Source organism: Zootoca vivipara, chromosome 7 (assembly GCF_965207765.1).
Source record: "Zootoca vivipara chromosome 7, rZooViv2.hap1.1, whole genome shotgun sequence".
In the NCBI taxonomy this organism is placed as follows: domain Eukaryota; kingdom Metazoa; phylum Chordata; class Lepidosauria; order Squamata; family Lacertidae; genus Zootoca; species Zootoca vivipara.
Genome location: NC_142590.1, coordinates 19648023 through 19675541, shown reverse-complemented (window position 1 = coordinate 19675541; position 27519 = coordinate 19648023). Strand labels below are relative to the sequence as shown.

At 41.6% G+C, this 27519-nt stretch overlaps 1 protein-coding gene across 1 annotated transcript; it reads left to right on the top strand.

The window, feature by feature from the left end:
- SLC30A7 (solute carrier family 30 member 7) lies at positions 1 to 27519 on the top strand. The gene is made up of 11 exons (XM_035124067.3): positions 1 to 407; positions 999 to 1100; positions 5085 to 5198; positions 6906 to 6993; positions 7961 to 8087; positions 9827 to 9976; positions 11958 to 12008; positions 13815 to 13950; positions 20817 to 20907; positions 22398 to 22547; positions 23727 to 27519. Exons 1-11 carry the CDS (start codon positions 328 to 330, stop codon positions 23772 to 23774), a joined length of 1137 nt encoding a protein of 378 aa, XP_034979958.1. The 5' UTR covers positions 1 to 327; the 3' UTR covers positions 23775 to 27519.

Here is a 27519-nt window from a genome sequence, read left to right as displayed (position 1 = left end):
GCCCTGACTAAACTCCAGCCTTTCCCACAGAGCGAGAGAAGCCCCGCCCCTCCTCTCTTCCCCGCCCCCACGTGACGCAACTCGGCATCCGCTCCTACCGCGCAGGCTCCGTAGCGGCGCCTCGGTCCGGTTGTGCCGGAAGTCTCCCTTGGCGGAAGGGGCCGGCTTCTGGGCTCACCTGGCAGAGAAGCGAGCGCGAAGGGGCCGGGGGCGCCAGCCAGCCAGCCAACCCCGCTCGCCCGCCAAGCCCCGCTTCGCCGAACCAGGCCAGGCCTCGGGTCCCGCTCCCCCTCCGCCCAGCCCGCGCGCGGCCCGCCACCCTGGAAGATGCTGCCTTTGTCCATAAAGGACGATGAGTACAAGCCGCCCAGGCTCAACCTGCTCCGAAAGGTCTCGGGCTGGTTCAGGTGAGGAGCGCGAGCGCGAGGCTGGGGGAAGAAGCAGCCGTGGCGAGGCCCCGACGCGCGTCCACACGCGTGTGTGTGGGAATGTGGTCGGAGGCAAGCCCAGCATGACGGCTTGGCAGCAGGGGGGCTGCCTCGGGGAAGGAGCGAGGCTTTGCGCTGTGTGAGGAGGATGATTTGCTTTGGCAGGCTTTCTTGTCCGGGATGTGTCCCCCTCTTTGGGGGGGGGGGTCGGGAGGTGCGGGGGGGGGCTTGTAACTGACGCTTGGGGGGCCTCCCAGCCAGCCTGGTACGGACGTGGGTGGGGGGCGACCACAGAATCCTAGAGCTAGAAGGCACCCTCAGGGTCATCTAGTCCAACCCCCTGCAATGCAGGGCTATTTTGCCCAAAGTGGGGCTCTCGAACCCACGACCCTGAGCTTAAGAGTCTCCTGCTCTACGGACTGAGCTGTCGCAGAGCACCAGCTTCTCTTCTTCCCTTGAGACTCTCGAGAGGCGGGACCCCTGCCAGCATGGCTTCTTTGCCAACTCTCTCTTCCACCCCCATGCTCTCCTCCTCCTCTAAGTGTGCCCTGTTTCCTGCCCGCCCTTTAGGTCGATCCTGTCAGACAAGACATCAAGAAATCTCTTCTTTTTCCTCTGCCTCAACCTCTCCTTTGCCTTTGTGGAGCTGCTGTATGGCATCTGGAGCAACAGGTACCGGGAAGTAAAGGGAGGGAGGATGCGGGAGAGGCGGTGCCTGTTCAGCTCTGCCACGTCTCCCTCTGGCTGGTGCTGAGGAAGCACCACGCCTGGTGTGTGATGATGGCTGAGAGAGTCATTGGCCCTGGGAAAAGAGGGTGTGTGTTGGACTGTCTCATTCATTCCTCCTCTTTGGAATCATTTCAGTTACCGACTGAGCTGCCAATGTTTGTTTTATGGAAAGCGGTCTTTTTGGTACACGTTGTAAAGAGCAGCTTTTAAACTTCAGGAAGAAAAGAAGGCAGGGAGAGTTTCAAGAGGAGGATGTGACTGTACGGGGGATGGGGGAAGGAAATGTTTTGGAGCCCTTATCCCTTTTTAGCTGGCTTGAAGGTTTTTGTTAGAGGGACTGCGTGCATAGCCACCTCTGAGTACATGATCTGCTAGATTTGGTACTCTTGAGGAGTTATGCTGTGTAGAACTGTTGCTATAGTAAGATCAGGGAGAAAATGCTGCAGGATAAGGAAATCTTAACTGGTCAGGTCCTGCAGATTAGAAGTTGCCAAAGGCAAAATGTCAGCATTCCTTGAGCTCATGAAGGCGTACCTTCTGCAGCTGTAATGATGCTGCAGTGGTTCTTGATTGATATCTAGGCCTTTATTTTTCTCTGGCAAAATTTGGGAAGGTTGTTGATAGTTTATGGCACTTGTATTCTCTTGTGGAAGCCATATAATCAATCCCTTATTTCTAAAGAAGCTGTGTCCTTGTATCCTGTAGTGACCAAATGAATGATGCTCCCCAAAGCAAATCAAGTACACTACACTAAGAGCTGGTTCACACATGGCTTTCCCCCTTCTGTAGACAGAGAGAGCACTATAGGAAACCCTTGACAGATAATTTGGGAAGTTATGGCAGCTTCCGAACCTGTCAATATATTGCAGAATAAATACAAATATCATACTTTGCACATATTGCTATATACATGTTAAGAAACACATGTATGTAGGAGGAGGTGTTAGTGCCATAGGCAACTGGGGAACGGGTAAACAAAAAGCCTTTGAAAGAATTTCCTGCATTTAACCAGTAGAGAGAGAATGAAGTATCAATACAACTTATTCAATATTTATTTGTTTGGGCTGCTTTTAAAAGGTTTATATGCATGAATAGCATGGGTTCTCTTCATGTTGGTGCCCTTCAGAAATGTATTGGTAGCAAAGGTATTTGCAGGTCAGAGCCTGATGTTATGAACAGCAGTTGGGCTACAGAACCATGCCGGCTTTTGACAGCATGGGCCCCTTTCAGTACAGAGAGCTCTGAGAAATATTTGACCATGTATCTGTTGCAACAATATAGCTCACCATAAGATTCTAAGAAGGAAGGCTTTGGCATTCTTATGTCAGAAAATAAATTGTTGTGACTTAAAATCAATAAATAAACCGTGTATGCATGAGATACTTGCACCTTAATGCTAGACACCTATTTGTTCCTGTGATGGGTCTGAACCCTGAAGCAGACTTCAACATTTATTCCACTGTGATGAGCAGGGCAGTGTCCTCTGGGAAGCATGATGAGCTGACTGCCTTCCTGCAAACTTTGAAGTTGTGTAAGTGGGTGGGGATTACCCCAGGAGTTGTGCGTTGATCCCTGCCATCTGGAGCACAAAATAGGGAAGTGGGTGTTGGGTGCTGCTGTTTGAAGGCGTTTAGGGCACCTTCAATCAGCAGAGCTCAACCCAGATGCTCTCCACTGACCCTTTCTTCAGGAATGGTTTTAATCTACGGTATGACCAGCAGTCATTAGATGCCTTAATAGTCCCCATGATGCACTTTTATTAGGGTTCCTATGCATCTTAGCACCTTGTGGTATGACAGGCTATCTTTGTATGCATATAGTCTCTGACTTCTTGGTATCTTTTATACTCAAAAGCTTGGTATCTGTCAGGCCCCATCGCTGTTAGAAGCTGCTCTGTGAATTTTTGCATTACAGTGTCTTGGAAGAGCCCCGTTTATTTTTGTAGCACAGTATATTCATAATAAATATTTAAATATTCCTTCTTGTGGGTGGGTCTTCTGTGAATACTAAGAGAGGTAAGGTGGGTTAAGTCCAAATTATGGTTATGATTAGTGGAATGCTCATTCTGACAATTTAAATAGAAAAACACAATTTCAGAACTAAAGTATTTTATGAGCCTCTGGGAATGAATTTGTTTTTTATGACAGTCTTTATTTTCTGCTCTTGAGAGTCCCTACAATTCAAATAAATATACCACATAAGATACCAGTATCAGAAATATTTTAAACCAAGTAAAACTCAAAGCAGTTAAAAGATTTAATGTTGGTACTTAAAGGCCTGGGTAAGTAAGATGGTCTTATTCACACAGTGTTAAAAAGAATCGGAGTGCCTGGGGAGAGCATTTCACAAGCAGGGTACAATGGCAGAAAAGACGTTTCCCTGGCCACTAGCTGCCTCCTTACCTTACACAAGGCAGGGGAAGGTCCTGTGAGAATGATTTAAAATCTTTGGGAGCTTCATAAGAATGCATTCTGCTAGTGTTCCTGAACAGCTGATGAATGCTATGTACTTCAAATGCTTTTATGGAGTAATGCTAATATAAATACACCTTAAGTTAGAGGAAGGTTAGCATCACTTAATAAAATGATTCACTCCAGGCAGGCCTGTTTTGAAAGCTATGCTTCCAAATTTAGGATAAATCTACCATAGGAATAATTATTTTCCTGGGGTGAGTAATAGTTTTTACTTGCCAAATTGTTCCAGATGCCGTGTGAGACGCAGGATTACATTCCTGGGTGGGATGGTAACAATTTTTATGGAGTTGGTTCCCTTTTGTATTTATTTCTTAGGCTGATCCAAACCTACCTTCACTGATAAATCAGAGAATATGGTTGTTTCAATATGCAGATTAATAATAAGGAAAATAACCATTTCATTGGAGCTGAACTTGCTAATTCTTTTGAGCCTGCTGGTTTCTGGTGTTAAAGCAAACCAGTCAACAGGGACTTGTTGAACTGCTAGAAAAAGGAAGCTTTTCCAAGCAGTGACTATTGTGGATATTAGCATAGGGAAGCTATATCTGGAGATCTACCAGATCATATATTACAATCTGTATGACTGGATCCCCAGGAACAAACAGTATTTACCTCATTGGAGTGTGTGAACCAGTCCTCTTAAAACAGATTCAATGTAGGACTTATTTTTAACTAAATCAAAGGTAAAATTTATTTCACTGGTTCTATTTTTTAAATAAAAAACAACAACAGTTGCAGGTAAACTTGAACATATTTTGGCAGAAAACTGATTCATTACTATAATCCAGTATCATTATAACTATGTAGATGGGCTAGGCAATTTCTCACCAGTAGATTGTAATAACAAGTGACTGTAAAGCTCTCATTAACATTCCTGATTGGAATTTCAAATTAATACTGCCTTTTACCACCTGCTGAAGACTTGTCATTTAATGTGCTTGATCAGGAAATAATTTGCCATGAATCAGTGAACACATACATTTTCGAACTCCTCCAGGTGTTCAGGCATGGCTAGGTGAGGCTATTGCATTGCCTCTATTGCGGGGAAAGTGTTGGTGGCAATGTTACACTCTCTGATTTCATCTGAATGTCTTATCCAGGATAGACTACAAATATCCAGGATTTTACTTTTGGTCATAGTGCACTTAATTCCTTCCTCTGACTAATAAATTAATCATCTTGTAGTTCATTGTACTGAATTTTCCCAATGCTTTGTGCATAAGATCTATTAATTAGTATCACTTCTTAATAGGTTCTGATGGGATATAAATGAACTGGATACCGTGTAAATATGCATTAGCAAGAAAACAATATTTCAAGTAAAAACTCAAAAGGAACACTGGCTTTTGAGCAATCCTTGTGCACAGTGGAGTTGCTAATGGAACGGACCTTGAAGCATTCAAATGTGCTATAACTTCTGGTACCTAACCAAATGTTTTCTTTGCTATTCCAGTTTAGGTCTAATATCAGATTCTTTTCACATGTTCTTTGACTGCACTGCTCTGTTAGCTGGACTGGCAGCGTCAGTAATTTCAAAGTGGAGATCCAATGATGCCTTTTCTTATGGGTAAGTAGATAAAACATAGATGTTCTAAGAAACCTAATGCCTGATGGTAATAGATGACAGAATGTCAGCATACTCTAATCAAACTAAACAAGGCAGTGTTGCGTTTAGGAATTGTACTGAAGTGGGCTGGTGGAGTTAGGCTGTAAATATTTCTATTGTAATTTGTCTAATGTACACCTTTTTGGTAGGAGGGTCAAGTCTCAGACACCTGAGAACTTTTCGCTTTTAATGTTAATGAAAATATGATTCAAATTAATGTCAGACTGTTTAGCTGTTGGTTCGGGTACACTTTCCCACTCTCAGGCACATGTGCAAGCTTCCAGAAATCCGAAGCTCTCTTTGCTTAGGGTACACAATGAATGTTTAGTACGGATACAATTTGCCTTTTAAATCTGACTGGTGCTACGTTGCTGCTGAGGCTTTCTGTGGGTTGCACCCCTGTTTGTTCCTGCCTTCCTGATTGTGGTTTGTTTGGGAAAGTGCTGGCTTGGATGCAGTGCTAAGATGGAAGTCTTCTAGTTGTGTCTGTGCTTGGCGAAGGGAAGAGTAAGGACAGAGTGCTTGGTCGTTGTGCACCACCTAATCTTTCTAACTATGGCTTTGCATTATGCGCCCATGAGACCTTTGTGTCATGATGCCTGAAGGACCTCTTCAGTTTCATGCTTCTCACATGTGCATCATGTTTGCTGGCTCATGGTAACTAATTGATTTGTATCAGTAGCTGTCTGGCAGGCCACATCGGGCCCAATATCATCTTTTTGGCTTCCCTGAACTTGGCACAAACCCTTCTGAGAACCAAAACAGATGCTCACATCTTTGATAAACACACATGTCAATTTGGCTATAACGTTCATGGGGGGGGGTCCACTTCTATTGCTCAGTCAAACATGCAGAAGCCTACAGCAAAACCCACATCAATGGTGCCCCCCCCACTAGTTTAATTTCCTCCTCCTAACTCAGCTCTGATAATGAAAGTGAGCTGATTTGGGAGGTGGGGAAAAGACAACTCTTCAGGCAGCAGAGCATGAGGAGGTAAGTTGCCTTTACTGCTATCCTCCGTGCACTCAATTTTACGATAAAGTTAACACACGTTCAAATTAAACTGGCAAATACATTTTTAGCAAACACATGGCATATCTGGTTTTAGCCTCAGTAAGAAAGGGAAGATGAGCTTTCATACGCAGGACTTCTTTCTGTGTGGGTTCATGCAAAGTGGTGCTCGTTGGCAAGAAGCAAGCTGAACGTTGCCTTGCTGCAGGGAATGGGGGACTGCACCCCCTCTGCAGCAAATCTTCCACTACCTGGTGAGAGTTGTGCCTGCAGATCAGGTGAGCAGCAGCACTCTGGGGTCTTCTCACTCAGTAAATGGTGCCAGCTGGTTTGAAAACAGTGTTCAAGGCTCTGTTTCTCATTCAGTGGGTCAGTGCTTCTCATTTTGAAAACTTAATGTAGGGCTTTTGTGATGATACAGTTCTGGTGTGGAGTCTGTATACCTTGTTTGCATTCTAGGAGCAAATAGTACACGGTGCTAGCTTCAATTTCTTCATTAGTTACTCTTTTTTTAAATACGGTATCACTTTATTCAGATTATTCGTCCACCAATTGTTACTGGGTTTCTCAACTACTGCAGAAAAACTAAGACTTCAATAGTTGTGGAATTTGGGCTAACTCAGAGTGCTACTAAGATCTTTGTAAAAATCTTTCTAGGTATGTTCGAGCAGAAGTACTAGCTGGCTTTGTCAACGGCCTGTTTCTGATCTTCACAGCCTTCTTCATTTTCTCTGAAGGTGTTGAGGTATGTTATGAAGATGACTATAAATCATTCCTGACAAATAAACTCATTTGTGCAGTTCAGTCCTGTGGTTTTTTACGTGGAAGTTGGTCCCACAGAGACCTGGTTTGCATGTCACTGTAAGCCTGCACCTAGTGGCATTAAAAGTCAATACTGCTGCCAGAGCAAAGAAATGTGCATTAGTGCCTCCAAATGCAGGAAATGCATCCCCAAACCATCTTTTCACAAGATTTGAGAAGGCCCAGTTTTAGCCCCATTATCATATTAAATAGCAGGCTCAAACCACAGCATGCTTCCCTATCAGAGGGCTAGGCTATGGGCAGCCAACACTTCTACTCTCAGAAAGACCAAATAGTGGTGCAGTCCCCAGAAAGAATTAGGAGTGACATAGCACAAGCGAGATATTCCAAGCGAAACATTCATCCTGTATCCCGAGGAAAGAGAATGGCAGCTTCATCTGCTGACTTGATTCTCCAGTCTTTTCCCCACAAACAAACGAGATAAGTGCTAAGCCAGGAATAAGCCAAGACTTGCTCTTGACTTATTTCTGGTTTAGTGCTTGTAGTTGGTTTGAAACAAACCATGGCTAGAGTTCACATGAGAAACCAGGCTCTGGGTTTTTTGTAATGTGTGCAGCATCCCTGGGGGATTAAAACAAGCCATGGTTCAACTTGATTGAGTGCTCTTTGGCGTAAGGGATCTAGCTGTGATGGCTATGCTCTGCCTCCACAATACCAGTTGCTGGAAACGACAGGAGAGGATCTTGTGCTCGGATCCTGCTGGTGGGTTTCCCGCAGGAATCTGGTTGGCCACTGTGAGACCAGGATGCTGGCCTGATTCAGCAGGCTCTCCTTATGTGTGGATACAGACTGTGCTTCGCAGAGCACTGATATGTAGGATAACCTGAGAATGTTTTATAGGTGGATGTTGCAAATAACTTGCACTGAAACTTTCCGCTTCCCTGTTGCAGAGAGCCCTTGAACCTCCTGACGTGCATCATGAAAGACTTCTTCCAGTTTCTATACTCGGCTTCCTTGTAAACCTGATAGGAATTTTTGTGTTCCAACACGGAGGACACGGCCATTCTCATGGTTCTGGTAAGATGCTCAAACAATAATCTCACGGGCCTTTCCAGGCATCACTTTTATTACGCATTCATGAGGAATTTGTGCTCATGGTGTTATTGGGGCAGTCAGACACGACCCCACTTTCAATTTTGTTTGTGACCTCTGTAATTGCCACCAAGGGTTTTGCCACCAAGTACTGTCATCTTTTGCAAAGGGATCAAATACTTATTTCAATCATTATAATGCACATCAAACTCTGACTTTTGTCTTCTGGGTTTCTGGGGTTTTTCCTGTTGTTGTTCTGTCTCACAGCTACAATAAGCCTACCATTGAAATTATGGACTGGTCATTTCTTCGTCAGAGAGCAAATTGGCAAATTTAGCAGGGGATCAAATACTTCCCCCCCCCCACTGTAGTATGCTACTACAACTCACTGGTTTTCACTGCCGTCCATACTTAATATGTGAAATGAATTTTTAATATGCGGCACGTAGTATTGCTTTAAATTTAGCAAGGAGCATATAAGCTACCATCTGGAAATATGCAAAATGATGGAAAATTTCATGCATGGGGGAACTACAGTGCTTAAATAGGCGATAGCTTCTGATGAAACTACTGTTGTGTAGAAATATGAACTTTAGGTATGGCTTTTGTTCTGAGCTAGTGTAGAATAGAGCTATGTTTTGTTCAGGTTCAGGCATGACTCTCTCAAGCCATGGTTTATCAGCCTGAGATAGAGCTGTGTGCTTATGAGCCCTTGCAATCCTGGCTTTAGTGCATCTATCCTAGCTTTTTAAACCACAGTTCCCTTTGATGTCTGAATTGGTTTACTTGCCTATGCCCTACGATAATTGCGTCTGAAACTGGGCCTTAGTCGATTGGCTTGATTGAGCAAGGGCACATTTTTAGTCGATCAGAATATTTTTGATCAATTAATTGACTGAAATATAAATCCTTATGGTATGTGCCATCTTAGAGGTATCCCTTCCAGGGACAAAAAAAATGACAAAACCCCTTCTGTGATTCATGCATGCATCAACTGAGAAGAAATACTATACTCCCCCCCCCGCAAAGCTATTTTATTAGTTTATTTAAATACATATAATCAATCAGTTAAGATTACAGTGGTACCTTGGGTTACAAACACCTCGGGTTACAAACACTTTGGGTTACAGACTCTGCTACCCCGGAAGTAGTACCTCGGGTTAAGATCTTTGCCCCAGGATGAGAACAGAAATTGCGTGCTGGTGGTGCGGTGGCAGCGGGAGGCCCCATTAGCTAAAGTGGTACCTCAGGTTAAGAACGGTTTCAGTTTAAGAACGGACCTCCGGAACGAATTAAGTTTGTAACCAGAGGTACCACTATACTTTTAATTAGATACGCTAATTAAGGGTGCTGTTTCAGCGTGAGGCAGGCTGCTTCAGTTGACGATTTTGGGGTATCAAATATTTTCAGTTCTAACAGGTAGGTTTTGGGGCAACAAGTTTTCTTTTTTAACAATGGGGATTGGGGACCACATGGATTTTCTGCCTCAAGCACCGAAACATCTTTGGCCATTTGCGTCTTTTTTTTTTTTTAGCAATTGAAAGCAGCTATTATTGCTTCATGGTTTTCAGACTTACAATTGCAGCTACCTACAAATACATTTGTCAAACCTAAGAAGGCTGCCCCTTCCTCATCACACAGGAATGACTTTTACAAGGGTAACCCTGAGAAGTTCCTATTAGTCATGACAATACACAGTCACTCCAACAAATTTCTTTTTGCAGGGCATGAGCATAGCCATTCCCTGTTTAACGGGGCTTTAAGCCATGGGCACAGTCATGGAGGACACGGGCACAGCCATGATTCCAAGCATGGGCATTCTCATGATCACAGCCATGGACATGGGGATTTGCAGAGTCAAGATTACTGCCATGGTAAGTGTATATGACATAGCAGACTCACAGATGGACATGCACACGTTGTGTCGTCTTCATTGTGGAACCCTTGCATGGATGCACTGCAAGATTCTTGACGTTTCAGGACAGGAAGGTAACGCTGATTGTACAGTTGTACCTTGGAAGTCGAAGCGAATCTGTGCGGCTTCTCATTGGCTGCAGGAAGCTCCTGCAGCCAATCGGAAGCTGTGGAGGCCCTGTCGGATGTTCGGCTTCCAAAAATAGTTTGCAAACCGGAACCCTCACTTCCGAGTTTGCGGCGTTTGGGAGCCAAAACGTTCGAGAACTAAGCTGTTCGAAAACCAAGGTACGACTTACATGGAAACAGTTGAATGTTGCCTTCTGACTATTTAACACGTTTTCTGCTGACTTTATATGTAAGTATCCCATGTTGCTTGTGATATGTGCACATGATTATGTTTCTTGCTGTGTGTGCTCCAAGGGAAATTGCTGTGAATAGGAACTACGTGCCATATGTATGTATTTATTTAAATCTTGGTGTTATTTAATACATGTGTATGCCACTTAGATATGGGTAGGTGTGCTCTTAATAGCACACAATGATCTCCCAGGGGAAACTCACCTGGAGCCATCATTATATATATCTTTAGGCATCAGGCAAAAACTTTCCTCTATAACCAGGCCTTTGGCCTTTAATTATCTGTTGCCTTTTAGAAGGAGATGGAGTGTTTTTAATGTATTTCCCCCCCTCTTGGTTTTAATGTATGTATGTAGGGTTTTTTTTGACTGTCTGTCTGTTTGGTTTTAAGTCATTTTGGGCTGCTCTGGGCAAAATAAGAAAGAAAGAAAGAAAGAAAGAAAGAAAGAAAGAAAGAAAGAAAGAAAGAAAGAAAGAACAACAACACACAAGTGTATACTTACATGCAGAAGAAATATTTTATTCAAATGGATCCTTGCAAATCTGTATCTGAAGCTGCTTGTTGTCATTTGAAACAAACAAACAAACAAACAAACAAACAAACAAACACGGATTCAAATCCAGGTTAAATGGGGACTGGCATCAGTTCTATTTCAAGGTTCATGGCAACATTTTCTTTAACTGCATTGAAGGTGAAGGGGGACAATGACTCAGAGTCACTTTCTTGCCAACTTTCAGGGGGTGATTATGGGCCAGTAGACCTCTCTCACCCTCGCCTTCTTCATAGGTTGGCGGTGGGGATAAAATGTGTTGGAGTGGGGGCAAGACACAACCATGTATGTTGCGTTGAGCTTCTTGATGGAAGCATAGGCTAATAACAGAATTGTTGATTGCATTTTTGACAGCGAAGGAAGGTTGCTGAAAAGGATCTATTTTTTTAAAAAAATCATGCTGTGTAGATGTTGAATAATTATTGTCTAGTATTCAGCCTCCTTTTTTTTAGATAAAAAACACAGGTAATTAAAACGTCAGTGGCTTAGCTGCAGAATAATTTGGACTCCTGTAATATGAGATAATTCATGTCTGATTTCTAAGTGTTTGTTTTTAAGGCCTTAAACTTTACACGTTCTGGCCTTGTTTGACTTGCCTCTGGATTCTCAGCCTAATAGTAACCTGCACTTAGATACGACCCATTGTTTGGAAATCGTGACATTATGTCCCAAGTTGGCAGACAACAGAGCTTTCTATGGTTTGTGCCTGCGTTGTTAATTTGCTTCTTCCATCTTTCTCTTCTCCTGTCACCTCAAAACAGAACCTACACATGAAATCGCTTGGAAAGTTTGGATTTTGGAGAATTCATTGATTCCCTCCTCCCTCTATACTGTCACTTAAAAAAAATTCTAGGTTCAGTTTTTATTTTTATTTTAAAAAAGGATTTCCAGTTCCATTTGATTAAGAAGGTGATGCTGTATAAGCAGTTGCTGAAAATAATACGATCCCTGAAAGAGAACTTCAGTGCTGAACAGAAACTCGCATAACATTGAGAGGATAAATGAGTTTTATCTTCCTGCTGTTTTACAGATAATCATCCCATTGAATTGGCTGCGGGATCCAGCAAACAGATTTTAGAAGGTATGTTATCTACAGAGTGTGCTAAAACAGAGTCGGGGAAAACGAAGCAATAATAGCACAGTGAAAATCTGGGGGGGAAACATATGTATTTAGAAAAAATTTATGTTGAAATTCACTAATAATGAGGTTACACATTTCTTTTCTGACCAATCCTGGACTTAGGGGACTCAGCCCCTTGGGGAGTTGGGCAGCAAAAGCCAACCACCCCTATTTTTTCTACATCATACTCAAGAATTCATTAAGCTTATGTCCTATTGTGTTCAGAAGGAAACAGGAAGGAGCAGTTGTTGTGAGTTGCATCTCTTTGCACTGATGGAATCCACTTTGATCCGGTGTAGGGAGCTGTTAGCAGAATGTGGAGAAACGAAAGCTTTGTTGATTTCCTCTTCTCCCTGCAGCTCCATCCATGTGCCCCAAAAATCAGACAGACAGAAGCGGTTAAAGATAGCAGCTGCTTTTTTAAAATGAAGTAATAATGCAATAAATAAGCACGTCAAAGTGCAAGTAGATAAATAGGTACCGCTCTGGTGGGAAGGTAAACTGCGTTTCTGTGCGCTGCTTTGGTTCGCCGGAAGCGGCTTTGTCATGCTGGCCACATGACCCGGAAGCTGTATGCTGGCTCCCTTGGCCAATAATGCGAGATGAGCGCCGCAACCCCAGAGTTGGTCACAACTGGACCTAATGGTGAGGGGTCCCTTTACCTTTAATAATGCAATGCAGATAAGCTTTTCAAGTCCTGTTAGAACTGTTCTAACCTTCATGGGAGATTATGCCCTCAGCTACCAGCAGAGGGATCCCTAGGCTTAGTTTTGGGATAGGTGCTACATATTGAAATGGAGTGGCTTTGTTCAGATTTGTGTAACCTGCCTATATTTACAAACTTAAGTAGTGTATTTGGCAAAAGAATTTATTGCTGGCACACGAAAAATATTTTCAGCAGTTGAAACGCAGAAGGGATTGTAAACTGGTTTTTTTTTTTGCAAAACTTCTTTCTGGTAAAGCTTTCTTTGAGTTCAGCTCATAAAAATGTGTTAAAACATTTCAGCTAATAAAAATATATTAGTGGTGGGTTTTTAATTGTGCTTGGTGTTTTATTAATTTGGAGAAAAACGATTGCTCCACAAAAAGTTCAGGCCCTCAAAAGGGTGTTTGATCTTGTGACGACGATTTTCCTTATGCTTTGCGTACTACGAAGGGACATGTAACCATTTGGGGAACTGGTATATAGACAAGTAGTGAAAAATTATTTTATTGTTGTGTATTATTTTATTACAGTTTTTTGTTTTTGTTTTAGAAAAGAACCTATTTTATTACAGTTTTTTTTACCATCTTGTGTGTCACCCAGGTGACTTTTGTTAGAGGGTGATCCGCAAATAATGTAAATAAATGGCAATGCCTCTTGTAAAAATGCTCCTGATCATATGAAGGAACTGTTTCCGTAGTATGTTTGGCATGGGTACCACTTCTTGGATTGTTTGTGTTGTCCGAGTGATGTGAAAATAGTTTGCACTGCATCTTCTGGAAACTAGGGAAAAGCCCCGGTATGAATTCTGCTTGTGGCTCACAGCTTCTGACACTGCCTTTGCAGAATGGAATTGAGATCTGCTGTAGTAGATTTCTCCTGCAAATGTAATGTGATGATAGGCATCTCCTATAGTTTTATGATCATCACAGTAAATATTTACACAGGAACTGTTTGTCTGCTATCCATTGTTGGCTGTGCCACTTATTTGAAGGCCTGCTGAAATTTATGCTGGAAAAAAATACATTAATATGCTTTCTGATCTGAACATATTTTTTTTGTAGGTGTATTTTTACATATTGTTGCCGACACACTTGGAAGTGTTGGTGTAATCATATCTGCCTTACTGATGCAGAACTATGGTTTAATGATAGCTGATCCTATCTGTTCGATGCTGATAGCTATGCTTATAGGAGTAAGGTAAGTGCTGTCATGGGTGATCATATTCTAGGATTTGGACTTAAAGCCTTGATTGTTGGTTGCTATAATTGCAGCAGCTGTTCTCTTTATCGCTTACTCGTTCCTCTCCCCCCCATCGCGTAGCCATTTATTTTCACACCTAAAACTAACTTTCTCCTGTCGGCAGCCAATCTTGCTTGCACATGTAATTTCTGAGTATTTTAGGCTTGCAAAATGGCCTTTCTGACCCACATTGTGAAGCATCTTTCCGTTGTGTGTTGTTTATATAAGCAATGTACTGTACTACTAAATGGACAATAATGGCCTCAAATTCAATGGAGTCCTGCCGGCTGGCACACAGTGTAGTCTTCACTCAAACTCAGCTGCCAGACTTCTCATAAAAAGCTGCTCAATATCTGTAGTTGTCTTCTGAGGCTTCTTGCTGCCTTTTGTGGTGGAATGTCTCAAGCTTATTTAAAAAGTACCCCATGCAGCAATGGATTTCTGAACCGGGAAAGCGTTCAGCTGTGTAACATAGCTTTCAGAAACGGTTCTAAATAGAAGCTGACAAGGCATTCAGACTTTTCGGTCACGCAGAACTCTTCATTAAGTTGCATGTTAGGAACAATTTTTTTTTAAGCTTCCGGAGTGAGAATAGGAGTCTAAACCAGCATTTGCCAGTGTGATGCCCACGGGCACAGATATGCCCGTAAGAGGGTTTCCAAAGCAACCACAAGGTTTTCCTCCCCCTGCTGGAATTAGGATTGAAAGAAGCATTCCATTGGACCCAATGGAATAGGTTGCAATTTGTGCTTGATGGTCGCGGCAGTTTCTCCAGTTCGCAGACCTGCCCATGTGGTGTTTAGATTGCTAGGTGCTCTCTAATAAAGTCAAATTAGTGTAAATGTCTCACTGTAGAAGTTGCTGAATCACAGAATCATAGAATTGTAGAGTTGGAAGGGACCACGAGGGTCCCCTGCAATGCAGGAATCTTTTGCCCAGTGTGGGGCTTGAACATGCACCCCCACTTGTGCATACTGGAGTTGATTGGTTGGTGTAAAATAAGCCTGGGGAAATGTGCAGAGCTGAATGAAGCTCACTCAAAAGGGGAAACTGAGGGTTTCTTCATAAGCATGCTTACAAAGAAAACTCTGGTTGTCTCAAACAAGGTCCCTGATATATTGCCCTAATATTTTTTAAATGAAAGAAAAACGCTGCACGTTATTGTTTGTAAAAGTTTAATGGAAAATGGTTGAATTTAAGAGTGGCTGTCAAAGATCTTTCGTTAACATCCTACCTAAACGTTTACAAGTTACAGAAACCATTTTTGTCCTTTAGCTTGTCCCTAGAAAACAACCAGACCTGTTATCAGATTGCAATTTAATCTTTTCCAAGAACCGCAGTGATTTATGCAGGCATGTAGTTCCTTCCAAACAAAAATAGATATGCTTCCAAGCACACAACAAAGATGTCAGAATGTTGGCTCTGCTCTAGAATCTTCTATATACATAGGATTCGCTGTGTGACACAGAATAACATTAATCAAGAGTTCTCAAGAAAGCCACTGTCTAAGCCACAATGGTGATGCGGAAACACCAAAGGCTAAGCATTATACCGAGCTGGAAGAATGAATGTGCTGCATATTAAGTGGGCCGAGAAATAAAGCCTTTGAATGCTGTACCTTAACGGTGGTGCTCATTCTTAATCTACAAAAGTGGCTGTATTTCAAGTGTAATTTCCATGGTACATTTTTGGACAAGGTAGATGGACTCTGAAACGGTTTAGATACAAATGTAAATGTTTCCAGCCCTTGCTAGCTAGCTCAGTAGTCGAAACACTGCACTACTCTGAAGTTGCAAAAGAAAATTAAATCTTGTGCCTTATCCCGCGCCCCCCAAAGTGTAGATATGTCAGTCAAGTATTTCCAACTTAGATTTTCAGGTGCTACTGAATTTTGAGACTTTGATGCCTGTTTGTTCCTTCTTCCAGGTTGCCCTTTCTTTCCCCCTCTTTCACATTTTCTTTCTATCGCTCCCTTCCTTTTGACCAGCTGGAAATTCCCTAAGAAATCTGGGTAGAAATCTTACCCAGGACAGTTTAAAGTAGTCCATTCCTTAAAAGAAAGGGGAAAGCTTCTGCTGAGCTCTCCTTGGTGCTTCATTTCCTATTTGTATTGCCTGCAGACTCCATTAAAAAAACCCTCAGTGGGAGACATCCAAGGGGGTCCAGTTCGCATAATGGACTTCCCACTCTTCCATCTGCAGCCCCCTCCCAAAATCTGCTCTGGCGTATTGGAGGACCCTCTGAAGCAGGTTGGAAAGGTGTGGAGACTTCAGCAGGGAGGAGACGGAAGTCTCATCATTTTCAGTGGTACAGTGTTAGATATTGCCCATTATTTCCCAAAACACACACACACACAGAGAAGATTTTAGCTTGGTTTGCAAACAGTACTTTACCCTTGTGTGCTCACCCCTCCCCTTATGCCTTTCCACCATACCATAGTTTTCTGTTGCATCTGATCTGGCAAATTATGGCTTGGGCTTGCTTTCTGAATCAGAATCGTGAGCCACAGTTTTCCAACCATGTTTCTTAGGCTTTTATTTGACTATTGCTGTTTGTCCGCCTGGCTTTTTGTCCACATTCTTCCCGGTGTTTGTTTAATACATATACCAAACATTTTAATTTCAAACCACACAGCCTCTGATGGGAATTTATTACTCAATATCCGTGTGAATGTTTGCAGTAGGATGGACTGACATAATTTTCTCCTTCTGCGGCGACGCTTCGCCACAGACCTTTGGAAAAAGGCTTATGAGGTCATCTAGCAAAAAACTTCTTTGAGTTTTCCTAAATTACTTGAAATGATTATCATTGAGAATCTCATAACCTTCTTGCTAAAAGGAATAGTTTCTCTGATTCCTCTCCTCCCATTGTTCCTTTTGAATATCCTTTTAAGGACTGTTGTGTTGCAGTTGTTCCGAAGTGGGCTTAAAACTAAAATTAAGCAGCTCAGTGTGCAATGTGTTTGTGGGTTGGGAAGCCTGAGTCTGTCCTGAGCCCACCATGAAATTCAGGGATGTCTAGTAGGCTCCAGTGTGGTCTGTATTTCAGCCTAGGAAGCGATGGTAGGAATGTTTTTCCTCCATAGCATTAATTGGCTGTTTTAAGGTGTGGAGTTAACATACTTTGGGACTGGCTCCAAGAAGTTGGAGCTGTTGGCCTGGAAGTTTGGATCATTGGCATTTTCCTCTGCTACATTGCCAGTGAGCAGCAGTTTGTGGAGGACCCAAAGTGCCTGGGAAAGGTGCCATTGGGATTCAACTTTGAGTCAAGAGCTTTCCAGCCACTCTTCAAACTTAAATGCGCTCAAATGAAGTTCAAATGTTCTCTTTTTGTTCCAGACAGGGTGGAGGGTATTCCTCTCTCTCTTTTTTATTCCAGCTGAAAAAGGATATATATATATATATATATATATATATATATATATATATATATATATACCCTGTTTCTCATATTTTAAGACATACCCATAAAATAAGCCATAGCAGGATTTTTAAGCATTCAAGGAATATAAGCCATACCCCGAAAATAAGACATAGTGATAGGCGCAGCAGCAATGCCGGCCGCGGCAGGAGGAGGAGGAAAAAAATAAGACATCCCTTGAAAATAAGCCATAGTGTGTTTTTTTTGAGGAAAAAATAAATATAAGACATGTCTTATAATATGAGAAACACGGTATATATATATATATATATATATATATATATATATATATGTATATATGTATATATGTATGTATATGTATATGTATATGTATATGTATGTATATATGTATGTATATATATATGGAAGAAGTAGCGTATTGCAAACTTTTTCATTTCTGCCTTAAGTTTTTGTTCTTTCCAGACTTATTATTTCACCATGAATACAGTTATTGGTTGTTATGTAATAATCTCGGTGTATTTGCTGGAAAGGTGGAGAGAGAGAAAACGTGGGGTAGCACTTAAATATGGACTGTGCCATTGAGGGTTAGAGGGTATTCAAAATGGCCGATAATCATGATATCGTTATTTCTCATTGGTATGCTGTGCAGTATGTGCAAAAAAACACACACGTTCCCGTTTACAATGTAGTTGGTGTCTGAAGTTTCACAATATGCCCCCAGTCAGCTAGTAACATCTTCATTTTGGAGCAGGGGTGCCGACTAGGGCCCCAGATTATGGGTGCCCCTTGGGCCCTTCGGAGCCGAGGAAATCCTAAGCAGTGGAACTTGTGCTTGTTGGCTATACCTTCACCATGGGACCTTTCTGCATCTACCGGTTCCATGATATTATCACTTTTGCAGTTAGTGGAAGAAGCCTCTAATTGCTTCCAAATGCTTGCAGCTCGAGCTCTTCTGAAATCTTTGGGCTGTCTCATTTCAAGAAGTGCACAGCTGGCTGTTTTCGACAAGTCATTTCATTATGGCTGAACCAGTCCCTAGTAATTTTGTTTTATGGTCTCTCTCCTCGCCTCCCTCCCACCCTTACTATCTTGGATCATAAGAAAAACATTCCCCAAGCCAGATGCAAGGACAGGAATGTCTCTTGCATTTCTTCTACATTTTTATGGCTATTGTAATTACTGTTGTAATGGATCTTGGGTCTGCAGAATCAACAATGTGTGTGCATGTTTTAAATCATCATTTCTTCCATATAGATTTCAGGAACAGATTCTGCAGATCCTGTATCTGGGGTATTCCTTACCCCATAGTTATTCTCTAGAACAGTGTTTCTCAACCTTGGGTCCCCAGCTGTTGTTGGACTACAACTCCCATCACCCATAGCTAGCAGGAGCAGAGGTTGGGGATGATGGGAGTTGTAGTCCAATAACAGCTGGGGACCCAAGTTTGAGAAACACTGCTCTAGAAAGTCCTTGAGCCACAGGCTGTTGTCTGATAGACTTGGCATTGATTCCCACCCCTCTGCAAGGACACAACAACAACAACAACAACAACAATAAAATTAATAAAAAAATAATAATTTATTATTTATACCCCGCCCATCTGGCTGAGTTTCCCCAGCCACTCTGGGCGGCTCCCAGTTGAGGGTTAAAAACAATACAGAAATAATGTTGGTCTTCTAAATAGCTTATTTATTAGAAGTGTAAAGATACAATATTTTCCTGAACTCTGGATTTTTACAGGAAGTAGCGAGAGAGTCACAGAAGCATGAGCTTGCACTGCTTGTCTTTCTTGTAATGCTCTCATATTCCTTTGTTCTTGACAAACCATCTCTGGATGCAAGTGTTTTTTTAAGCTCTGCAGGTTCAAACTTTTAAATGCATAATGCATGTCATTACTTGGATTCCTGTCTTGCCAACACTCCACCCACCCCTTTGGGAGCAGTATTGTCCGAGGAACTTGGGAGATCTCCCTGGCTGCCCCAGGCTTCCTGTTTGATTCTGGGCAAGCTGAAGCCTTTCTGTAACCGCTTACGTCCCTTCCCTCGGCCTCTGGCATTATTTATGTAGCGTCTTAAGCACTCTGCAGCTAGTCTTTCTCTCCTCCTGGGGCTTATATATCCAATCCCCAGCAACAATGGGACATTCTTTTCTTTTGCACAGTTCTTGATAAAACTGTGTGTGACCTGTGACATGTTTCTTTCACAAGGGCCGGTATGATTGCGTGCATTGTGCCTGTGGCTTGGCTTCTGAACCGATCCCCATGGTTACGATGACCATGAAAACATGTCATTGTGGCAGGTCGTCATACTGTTTTGGCCAGAGATTGAAATGAGCTCGATCCGAACTGCATACTCGGGTTGCAGGATGATGAGTGTGTTGCCCAGTCTTTGTGGGAATCTGTGGGAATCCTTCCAATGGCTGTCTTGCACACACACACACACACACACACACACACACACACACACACACACACTAAATGGCTTCACTTCTTGCAGCTCACAACTAGTTGGTCTCTGTCAATAAGGATTACAATGCGGTGGAAGCCCTAAAACCTGCTATGGGTAGTGTTGTTGTTGTTGAATTTATTCAACCTATTCTTAAACCAGCTGCCTATATGAATATTGTACTGCAAGTAGAATGCTACTAGTAATCTTGTTGGAATACGCAACAACAGTTATAATTGTAGATTTACAGTGGTACCTCGGTTCCGGAAGTCTGTACTTAACCTGAAGCGTACTTAACCTGAAGCGAACTTTCCCATTGAAAGTAATGGAAAGTGGATTAATCCATTCCAGATGGTCCATTGAGTACTTAGAACTGAAGCGTACTTAACCCAAGGTATGAGTGCAATTGGTTCCGGAAGTCCGTACTTAACCTGAAGCGTACTAACCTGAAGTGAACTTTCCCATTGAAAATAATAGAAAGTGGATTAATCTGTTCCAGACAGGTCCGCGGAGTACTTAAACTGAAAATACTCAAACCGAGGCGTACTTAAACTGAGGTATGACTGTATATATTTGTGCCCCATTATATTCTGTGGGCTAAGAGTGGCTTAGCCATTTTCATCAAAATAACCGCTGTCCCCCAAACGATTTCTAATGCAAGACATGTGCATGTAGAGGATAAAGCTTTAGAGCAAATCAAAAGTCCTAGCTTTCTCTCATTCACTTTTTTTTGGTCTGGAAAAAAAAATCTGTTGGTTGAAAGCTGGTTTCAACTTGTCATGTATTTTTTTTTCTTTAAAAAACCCTCTTGCCCCCTGTCACATTCCCTTACAGCACTGCTTGAAAAGGCAGGTTAAAACCCACTCCCCACCAAAATCTCTTTTTGGAGTTGAGGGTTGGGAGGTACTTATTTCTCATGTGTTGCATAAGAATAGTTTTGCATGCTTTTTTAAAAGAAACAAGTGTAGGTTTTAAGATGACTTCTGTGAACCTTTCTAGTGTTGTTCCACTTCTGAGAGAGTCCATTGGCATTTTGATGCAGCGAACTCCACCTTCCCTGGAAAGCGGTCTGCCTCAATGCTATCAAAGAGTAAGTTGAAATATTTCCATAAGTTTAAAACATGTTCCTAGGTAATGGAATCGCAGAAGCCGGACGTCTGAAGGACACTTGTTCTCCAGCAACTCCTGTACACGTCTTCTTCCTGAATGATCCAAAGCGTAAGATGCTGAAACAAATCTAATTACCTGATAGAAAAAGCTTCTGATTTTGCAGTTTCTGTACTGCTGTGGGTTGATACTAGCTGATATTTGATGCTCTCGATGCTGATAATTTAAGGCTGAACAGTGAAGGTGCATGCTTGACACCCTACAAGCATAGCGTCTAGTATTTTCCTTGAGTCACTGGGTGTTTCATGATGCAAACTGCTCTTTATACCTTCCCCACCTTAAAAAAGCCTGTAGCATACTGTGGGGTGGAGAGGGGCAATGCTCTGCATTGTAGCTGTATACTTCTTGGGTATCACCCCGTGTAAAATACAATAGCTCCAAGAAGGTATTGGAACAGAGCATCATAGGCCTATATACTCTGTTTTAGAAATATTTTTATTTGCCTCTTTGAACATTTGATGACCTTCTGCACACTTAAATCAGCAGAAGAAAGCTTGCCTGTGTAATTAATTCACATGTTCTCAGGTTTCAAGCTGTAAGCAGTGAGGTCCCTTTTTTTAATTCAATTATTAGCCAAAACAGTCCTGATAAAATCAAGCATATTATTTTAAACACAATGTATTGCAAGCATGCATTCAATAATGAAGGTCATATTGAATTGGGCGAACAGTAATGTTTCTAACGGCACAAAGGACCATTCGTCCTACGTGGATTGAAAGCCAGTTTATGGGAAGGAAGTTGAAGAAATGGCTCTCTTCCCAGAGGAACCTAGGTTTGGGATTGCTTTATTAGTCTTCAAGGTAAAAAAGAGAATTGACTTGAATTTGGCCTTCTTATTATAGGATGCCATATAGTCTGGTGCCAATGCTGTAAATAAATAAAAAAGTAATAAATGTGGTGTACTGGGTAGAATGTCGGACTAGGACCACGGTTCTAGGGATACCATGGTTCAAATCCCCCCACTTGACCACGAAGCTCACTAGGTGACTGTAGGGCTGTCACTTCCTCTCAGCCTAATCTACCTCCCAGGGTTGTTGTGGGTATAAATTGACAAGTGGGAGAGCCATGTGTATCACCTTGAGCTTCTTGGGAGAAAAAAGTGGGCTATAAATGCAGTTAGACAACCATGGCTCAGTTGGTTAGAGCGTGGTGCTGATAATGGCAAGGTTGCAGGTTCCATCCCCATATGGGACAACTGCATAGTCCTGCATTGGGGGGGGGCAGGACTAGAGGATCTTCAAGGTTCCTTCCAATTCTACAATTCTATGAGTCTATAAGTACATTTGTTGCATCTCAGTTTAAAGAAAAGAAATATGCTTACATTGTTCATTCATGGGGCTCTTTCGTATACCACTAAATTTCTCCTGTTTTGCTTTTAAAAATTGATTTCTAAATGCCTCTTATGTATTTTAGGTTCAGCAGTTGCAAGGAGTTTACAGTATACACGACCCTCATTTTTGGACCCTTTGTACTGATGTTTACATAGGGACTTTGAAACTTTTTGTAGCTCCAGATGCTGACGCAAAGTGGATTCTAAGCCAGACTCACAACATTTTTACTCAGGTATGTTTGATGTGTGCCGTGTAAATGAAGGATAGCGCTGTTCCTTTCAGCCGGGGTAATGCTGTTTTTGTGGAAGGGAAGAGTAAAGAATAACAGGACAAGGTGATTACATTTTGTGTTCTGTAGCGGTCAGTCTATGATTGGTCCTTTTCAATATGTGATTGCTATGAATGCTGATTCACGTTCATTTTTTGCTCTGATAATTCTAGTGTGCATATGTATTATGTATGTATGTATGTATGTATGTATGTATGAATAACCAGGCTAGCCTACATTTTTTTAAATATCAGAAGGAACAGAAACTGGCCAGCTGGCTAGATCCTTAGCTCTGCAGGTCACTGGCAGCCTTAAGGGGGTAAGAGCCAAACAAGCACAGTGTGGAGTGTGTGTGAAAGAGAGATATTCACACTTAATAAATAAATAAATAAATATGATTTTCAATTTTATACATTTCTATATTTTTACAATCATTAGAACATTTCAAAACTCAACTTCCTTCCCCCCTCTTTCTGCGGTTCCTTAATTATTATTTTTTAAAAAAATATTTTCTGCATATTCCAAATTAACTTACCTTAATCATTTATTCATCTAGTTTAAATGTATACTCTTGTAAAGCTGCAGGCTATTACAATGATCCTGACAATGTTCTTATCTGTTTACAGTTTGTTTGTAAATATTCAATCAACCATTTCCATTCTTTTATAAAAAGTTTGTTATCTTGATTTCTTACTTTTCTGAGAGATTTTCACACAATTTGATCTGAACTAACCAGCTAGCTGTTTGATATTCCATTTAAATTTCCTAAACAAAGGAATTTGTGCAGGGTGTATTTTGCATTTATTTCTGGTGGGCTTCTCTAAATGTGCCACGCACCACATGCTTTTGCTAGACAATTTCACAACCATAGCCAGTGTGGCATAGTGGTTAGAGCGTTGGACTGGAAGACCTTGGGCCAGTCACTTCCTCGCACCCTAAACTACTTTCCTGGGCTTTTGTGAGGGTAAATGAGGAAGAGAATGATATACGTCACCTTGAGCTCCTTGGAGGAAAGGCAGGTTCAAAATCTAATAAATGTACAAGAGAATCCATTCCCATTTAATGTTTGGTAGGTTTTTACATGGGTCACACAATCCCCTAGAATTTGTATTCCAATCTGTTTCTTTCTTTCCATCTTCGCAGGCTGGAGTGAGGCAGCTCTATGTACAGATTGACTTTGCCGCTATGTAGCAAATATATTGACCGTCTCGTTGGACCAAAGCTTTCTAGTACTGTCATGATTTAAAAGACACTGTACTTCCTTTGGAACAGAGACCTGCTCCCGTCTTCTCTACGGTTGTCCAAAACTGAACAGACTCTGCTGCCTTGTGGGCTAGATAAAGAGAGAAAAACCGAAAAACTGCATGGCCCTGGACTACTCGGGATTGACTTTCACGAGCTCCAGACCTTTGTGGATTTACTGGCCAAGTTTGTTCCTGCAGCAAACTTAATGATAATGTGGTATTGCAATCATTGGTTTTGCTTTTTGTGAAGCTGCTGGAAGTTATTGCTCATTCCCAGAAAGCCAGTGTTAACTACGGGGAGGGTGGATAGAAAATAATTTTTTATTATTTTTCTTTAAATGTCACAGCGGTTGACATTCTACGACGCGTAAGACTGTTTGTACTTTGCAAACTTAACGAACCAAACCATATTGGGTTTTCAGAGTGCCTTTTCCATCAAAGTATCTGCCAGCACAGATATTGAACATCGGGGATTTTTATTAATTTTTATGGCTACTACTTGTACCCAATAGGAGTCTTGCTTGTGATTGGTGTGATTTATGTGTAATTGCATAATGGTAGATATTAGACTCCCTCTTACTGTTACATTTTTAAACTTCCAAGGAGGTGATTCTTCAATTTTACAATACAAAGATAAAATGATTACGCAGTTTGTTTACAAAATGTTTGACCACCATGATGTAAATCTAGGCCGATAGCACCTTCGCATTCTTAACGGTAATTAGAAAATAACGAAGCACTCAAAACAAAGGATGCATTGCCTCTTTGGTTGACTGATGCTGGAGGCTTTGACTGGCAGATTTACTTTAACTGCAGAATGAAGTCAACAGATGATCTGAACTTTTGCTTCACAGTCCATGTTCAGAATAAATTCACAAGCTCTTCAGTCACGAGATCTTACAGATATTAAGCCAGGCTATTGTTCCAGAAATCCACTAGTTGAACTCGTATATGCAATAAAGCCCATGCATTATGTATACATTATCATGGAATATAATTTGGTGTGTTGAATCTGACTGCATATTTTGAAAGGGGTTTTTTGCATTGGACTTGAAAATGAGCCATAGGTTCTTCAGCACTTAATACCTTCAGAAGGCGAGTCTTCTGAGTGAACTGTGTGGTTCAGCTAAATATTGCTTCACAGCCATCATTTTTCATTTTCTGTCTTAACTAAGGTTCTTTTTAAACTTCACCTTGGGCAGTATATTTCCTGGGTTTGTCCTGCAATGCTAGTGTAATGTATAAAGGCTTGCAAGGCAACTGTCAGAGCGCTTCATGACAGAACAACAAAAATCTCATAAATGCACCTCTTGTTTCCAACGTTGAAGCTGAAGTTGGTCGGAATTGGAATGCATGGTAGGGAGCAAGTCCCTTTTTACTAATCAACAAAGATAAATGAATGAAAATCACCTGATTTCCCCCTCCCTCAAAAGGCCATTTGCTTGAACAGTTGTGTGTCAAGACAAGTTTGTTTAGAAAAACAAAACTTTGCTGCTAACCTTTGGTTAGATGCCCCCCCCCCCCGGGCAACCACCCACAGTTGGCTTAGCTTTAGCTGGAGGGAGATTTATTCATGGCTTTTAATGAAGTTAGGCATCAGAAATGCCTAAAACGGAATTGTATTGGTACATTAGTTTCTGTTCAAAAAAGACTGTAATGTGGAACTTCTGGTTTTTATGGGAATAATCTTTTAAAATGTATCTCTTAACTCGGCGTGTGTATTCCATTGCTTGCCGATTTTATATTTATTTTGCTTGCTATTAATTTAGAAATGCAAGTATCTTAATTCAAGGTCTGGAGATGAATCGTGGCCCAATACACTTCTTCAGTAATTCCTTTCCACGAGACACATCAGGACTGCTTCACACATGAAGATTCCCATATAATGTGAGAAGTGCACTATGAGTAACCTGCATAACACTGTAGAAAATGCATGTGCCCTTTTTTCACACGCTATAGCAAATTCCATTTTTTCCCCTTTCAGAGATACGGTGTACCTCTGTAGATTAATGTGAAGTGCCATTGGCTCTGAACCCATTTCAGTAAAATGGCTTTTAATTAAAGGTAAGAAAGAACCCCCATTTTTTTCCGTCCGTATTTCAGAACTTTGCTTGTGTCTTCTGTTGAGCACACACCAAATCATTGGTTGCGGCTGAACCCGAGCACCTAGAAATTGCTTAACCTTTGAGTTGGTGTTAATTTGCTTAAGGCCTTTCCCCAAGGAAGTAGTCCTCTTTATTCTAACTTCTCTCGCCCAAATGACAAGTACTGAGCCTTGTTAAATCATACTTTGCCAAACACATGGCTTTGGAATTTGCTTTTACCTAACTTTGGCAGCAGAGGTTAAATTAATGCTTAGGTTTTACACAACTGCCAAAAGTGAGATTCTAGTGCAATAGGGGTGCTTACCCAATAAACAAATGTCCATGTTTCTCTCCAACGATAATGTAAGGTCTTCAGTTTAGGGGAGGATGTTTATTTTAGTGGGAACTTGTTGTCAACCGAGCCCTTAAGTTGTATGAAGTGAAGAAAAAGTGTCCTTTATACTTTTAGGCTTGGATGTCGGCACACTATGCAGTCATAGGATCGGTCTAATTTTTGAGTAACGTTTTGTACAACATTAAACCACTGCATAGGGCAGATGTTGGTACAGATGGTAGCCAACTGCCTCGGTGGTGTTCTTACTCCCGAAAGCTTTTGCAGGATAAAGGTCACTTCTAAAAAGGAAAGCTTCCAATTACATTAAGATTTTACCAGGTGAATTACACTGGAATCGTAGTGAGGAAATGGAGATTGGCAGTTGGTTATGCCAGTGCAAATAAAAGGAGCAATTATGTTTTTGAGGGGGGGGGGATTTCTTTCAAATATGGCAGTTCAGCTCAAGTTCTTAAACTTGGCTAACCTGGGTTCCATTTTCTACATTGCTGTCGCATTGATTCTTGCTGCCGAAAGTATTTTTTGTATTCCTGCAACATTTTTTGTTTGTGTGCCCCTTCTAAGTGCCGTTTCCTACCCTGACCTGATCTTCAGTCTTCTGATAATTGCTTTATACCCTCCAAGAAATGTGTCTCATTGACTGATTAAATGCTGCCACCAAGCCTCGTGAAAATGCACAGGCCCACGCCAAGCATTTGGTTGGAATGGAAAATGCCACTAAGGATATGGAATATTTTACTTATTTTTCACAGTCCCATTACCTGAATAGATCTAATTTTGGCCTGAGATCAATTTTCTGTGGGAAATGTTTAACAGAAGCAGTGCTTAATCCCAGAGGTGTACCATAAAAAAAATGATGGGCATAGCGATCTTATTGCCAAAATTGTAACTAGCACTTTCAGATTTGATAGAATGCGAAAACAGTGCTGAAACCCCGTTTCCTAACTTGCACATAAAGTGGGACTTTGGTGTCAGTCAGCCTGTTGTATTTCTCAATGCATGATGCACCGGTGCAATTGAAGGACTTCACTGTTTCAGTGAATTCAAACAGATAATTGATGACTGTGTATACTGTAATTGGTTTGGGAATGCTAAAGCGAGTAGCCAGTCTGACTTGCCGTAAGTGCAATACTGGACATTCTAATGCATACTTTTTCTACTTGAATACAGTCTCTGGAATATTTAAACAGCTAATATGTTTGAGACAATATTTGGGATCAATTTTCCTATCAATAAACTTTTTTCCCTTTTGCAAA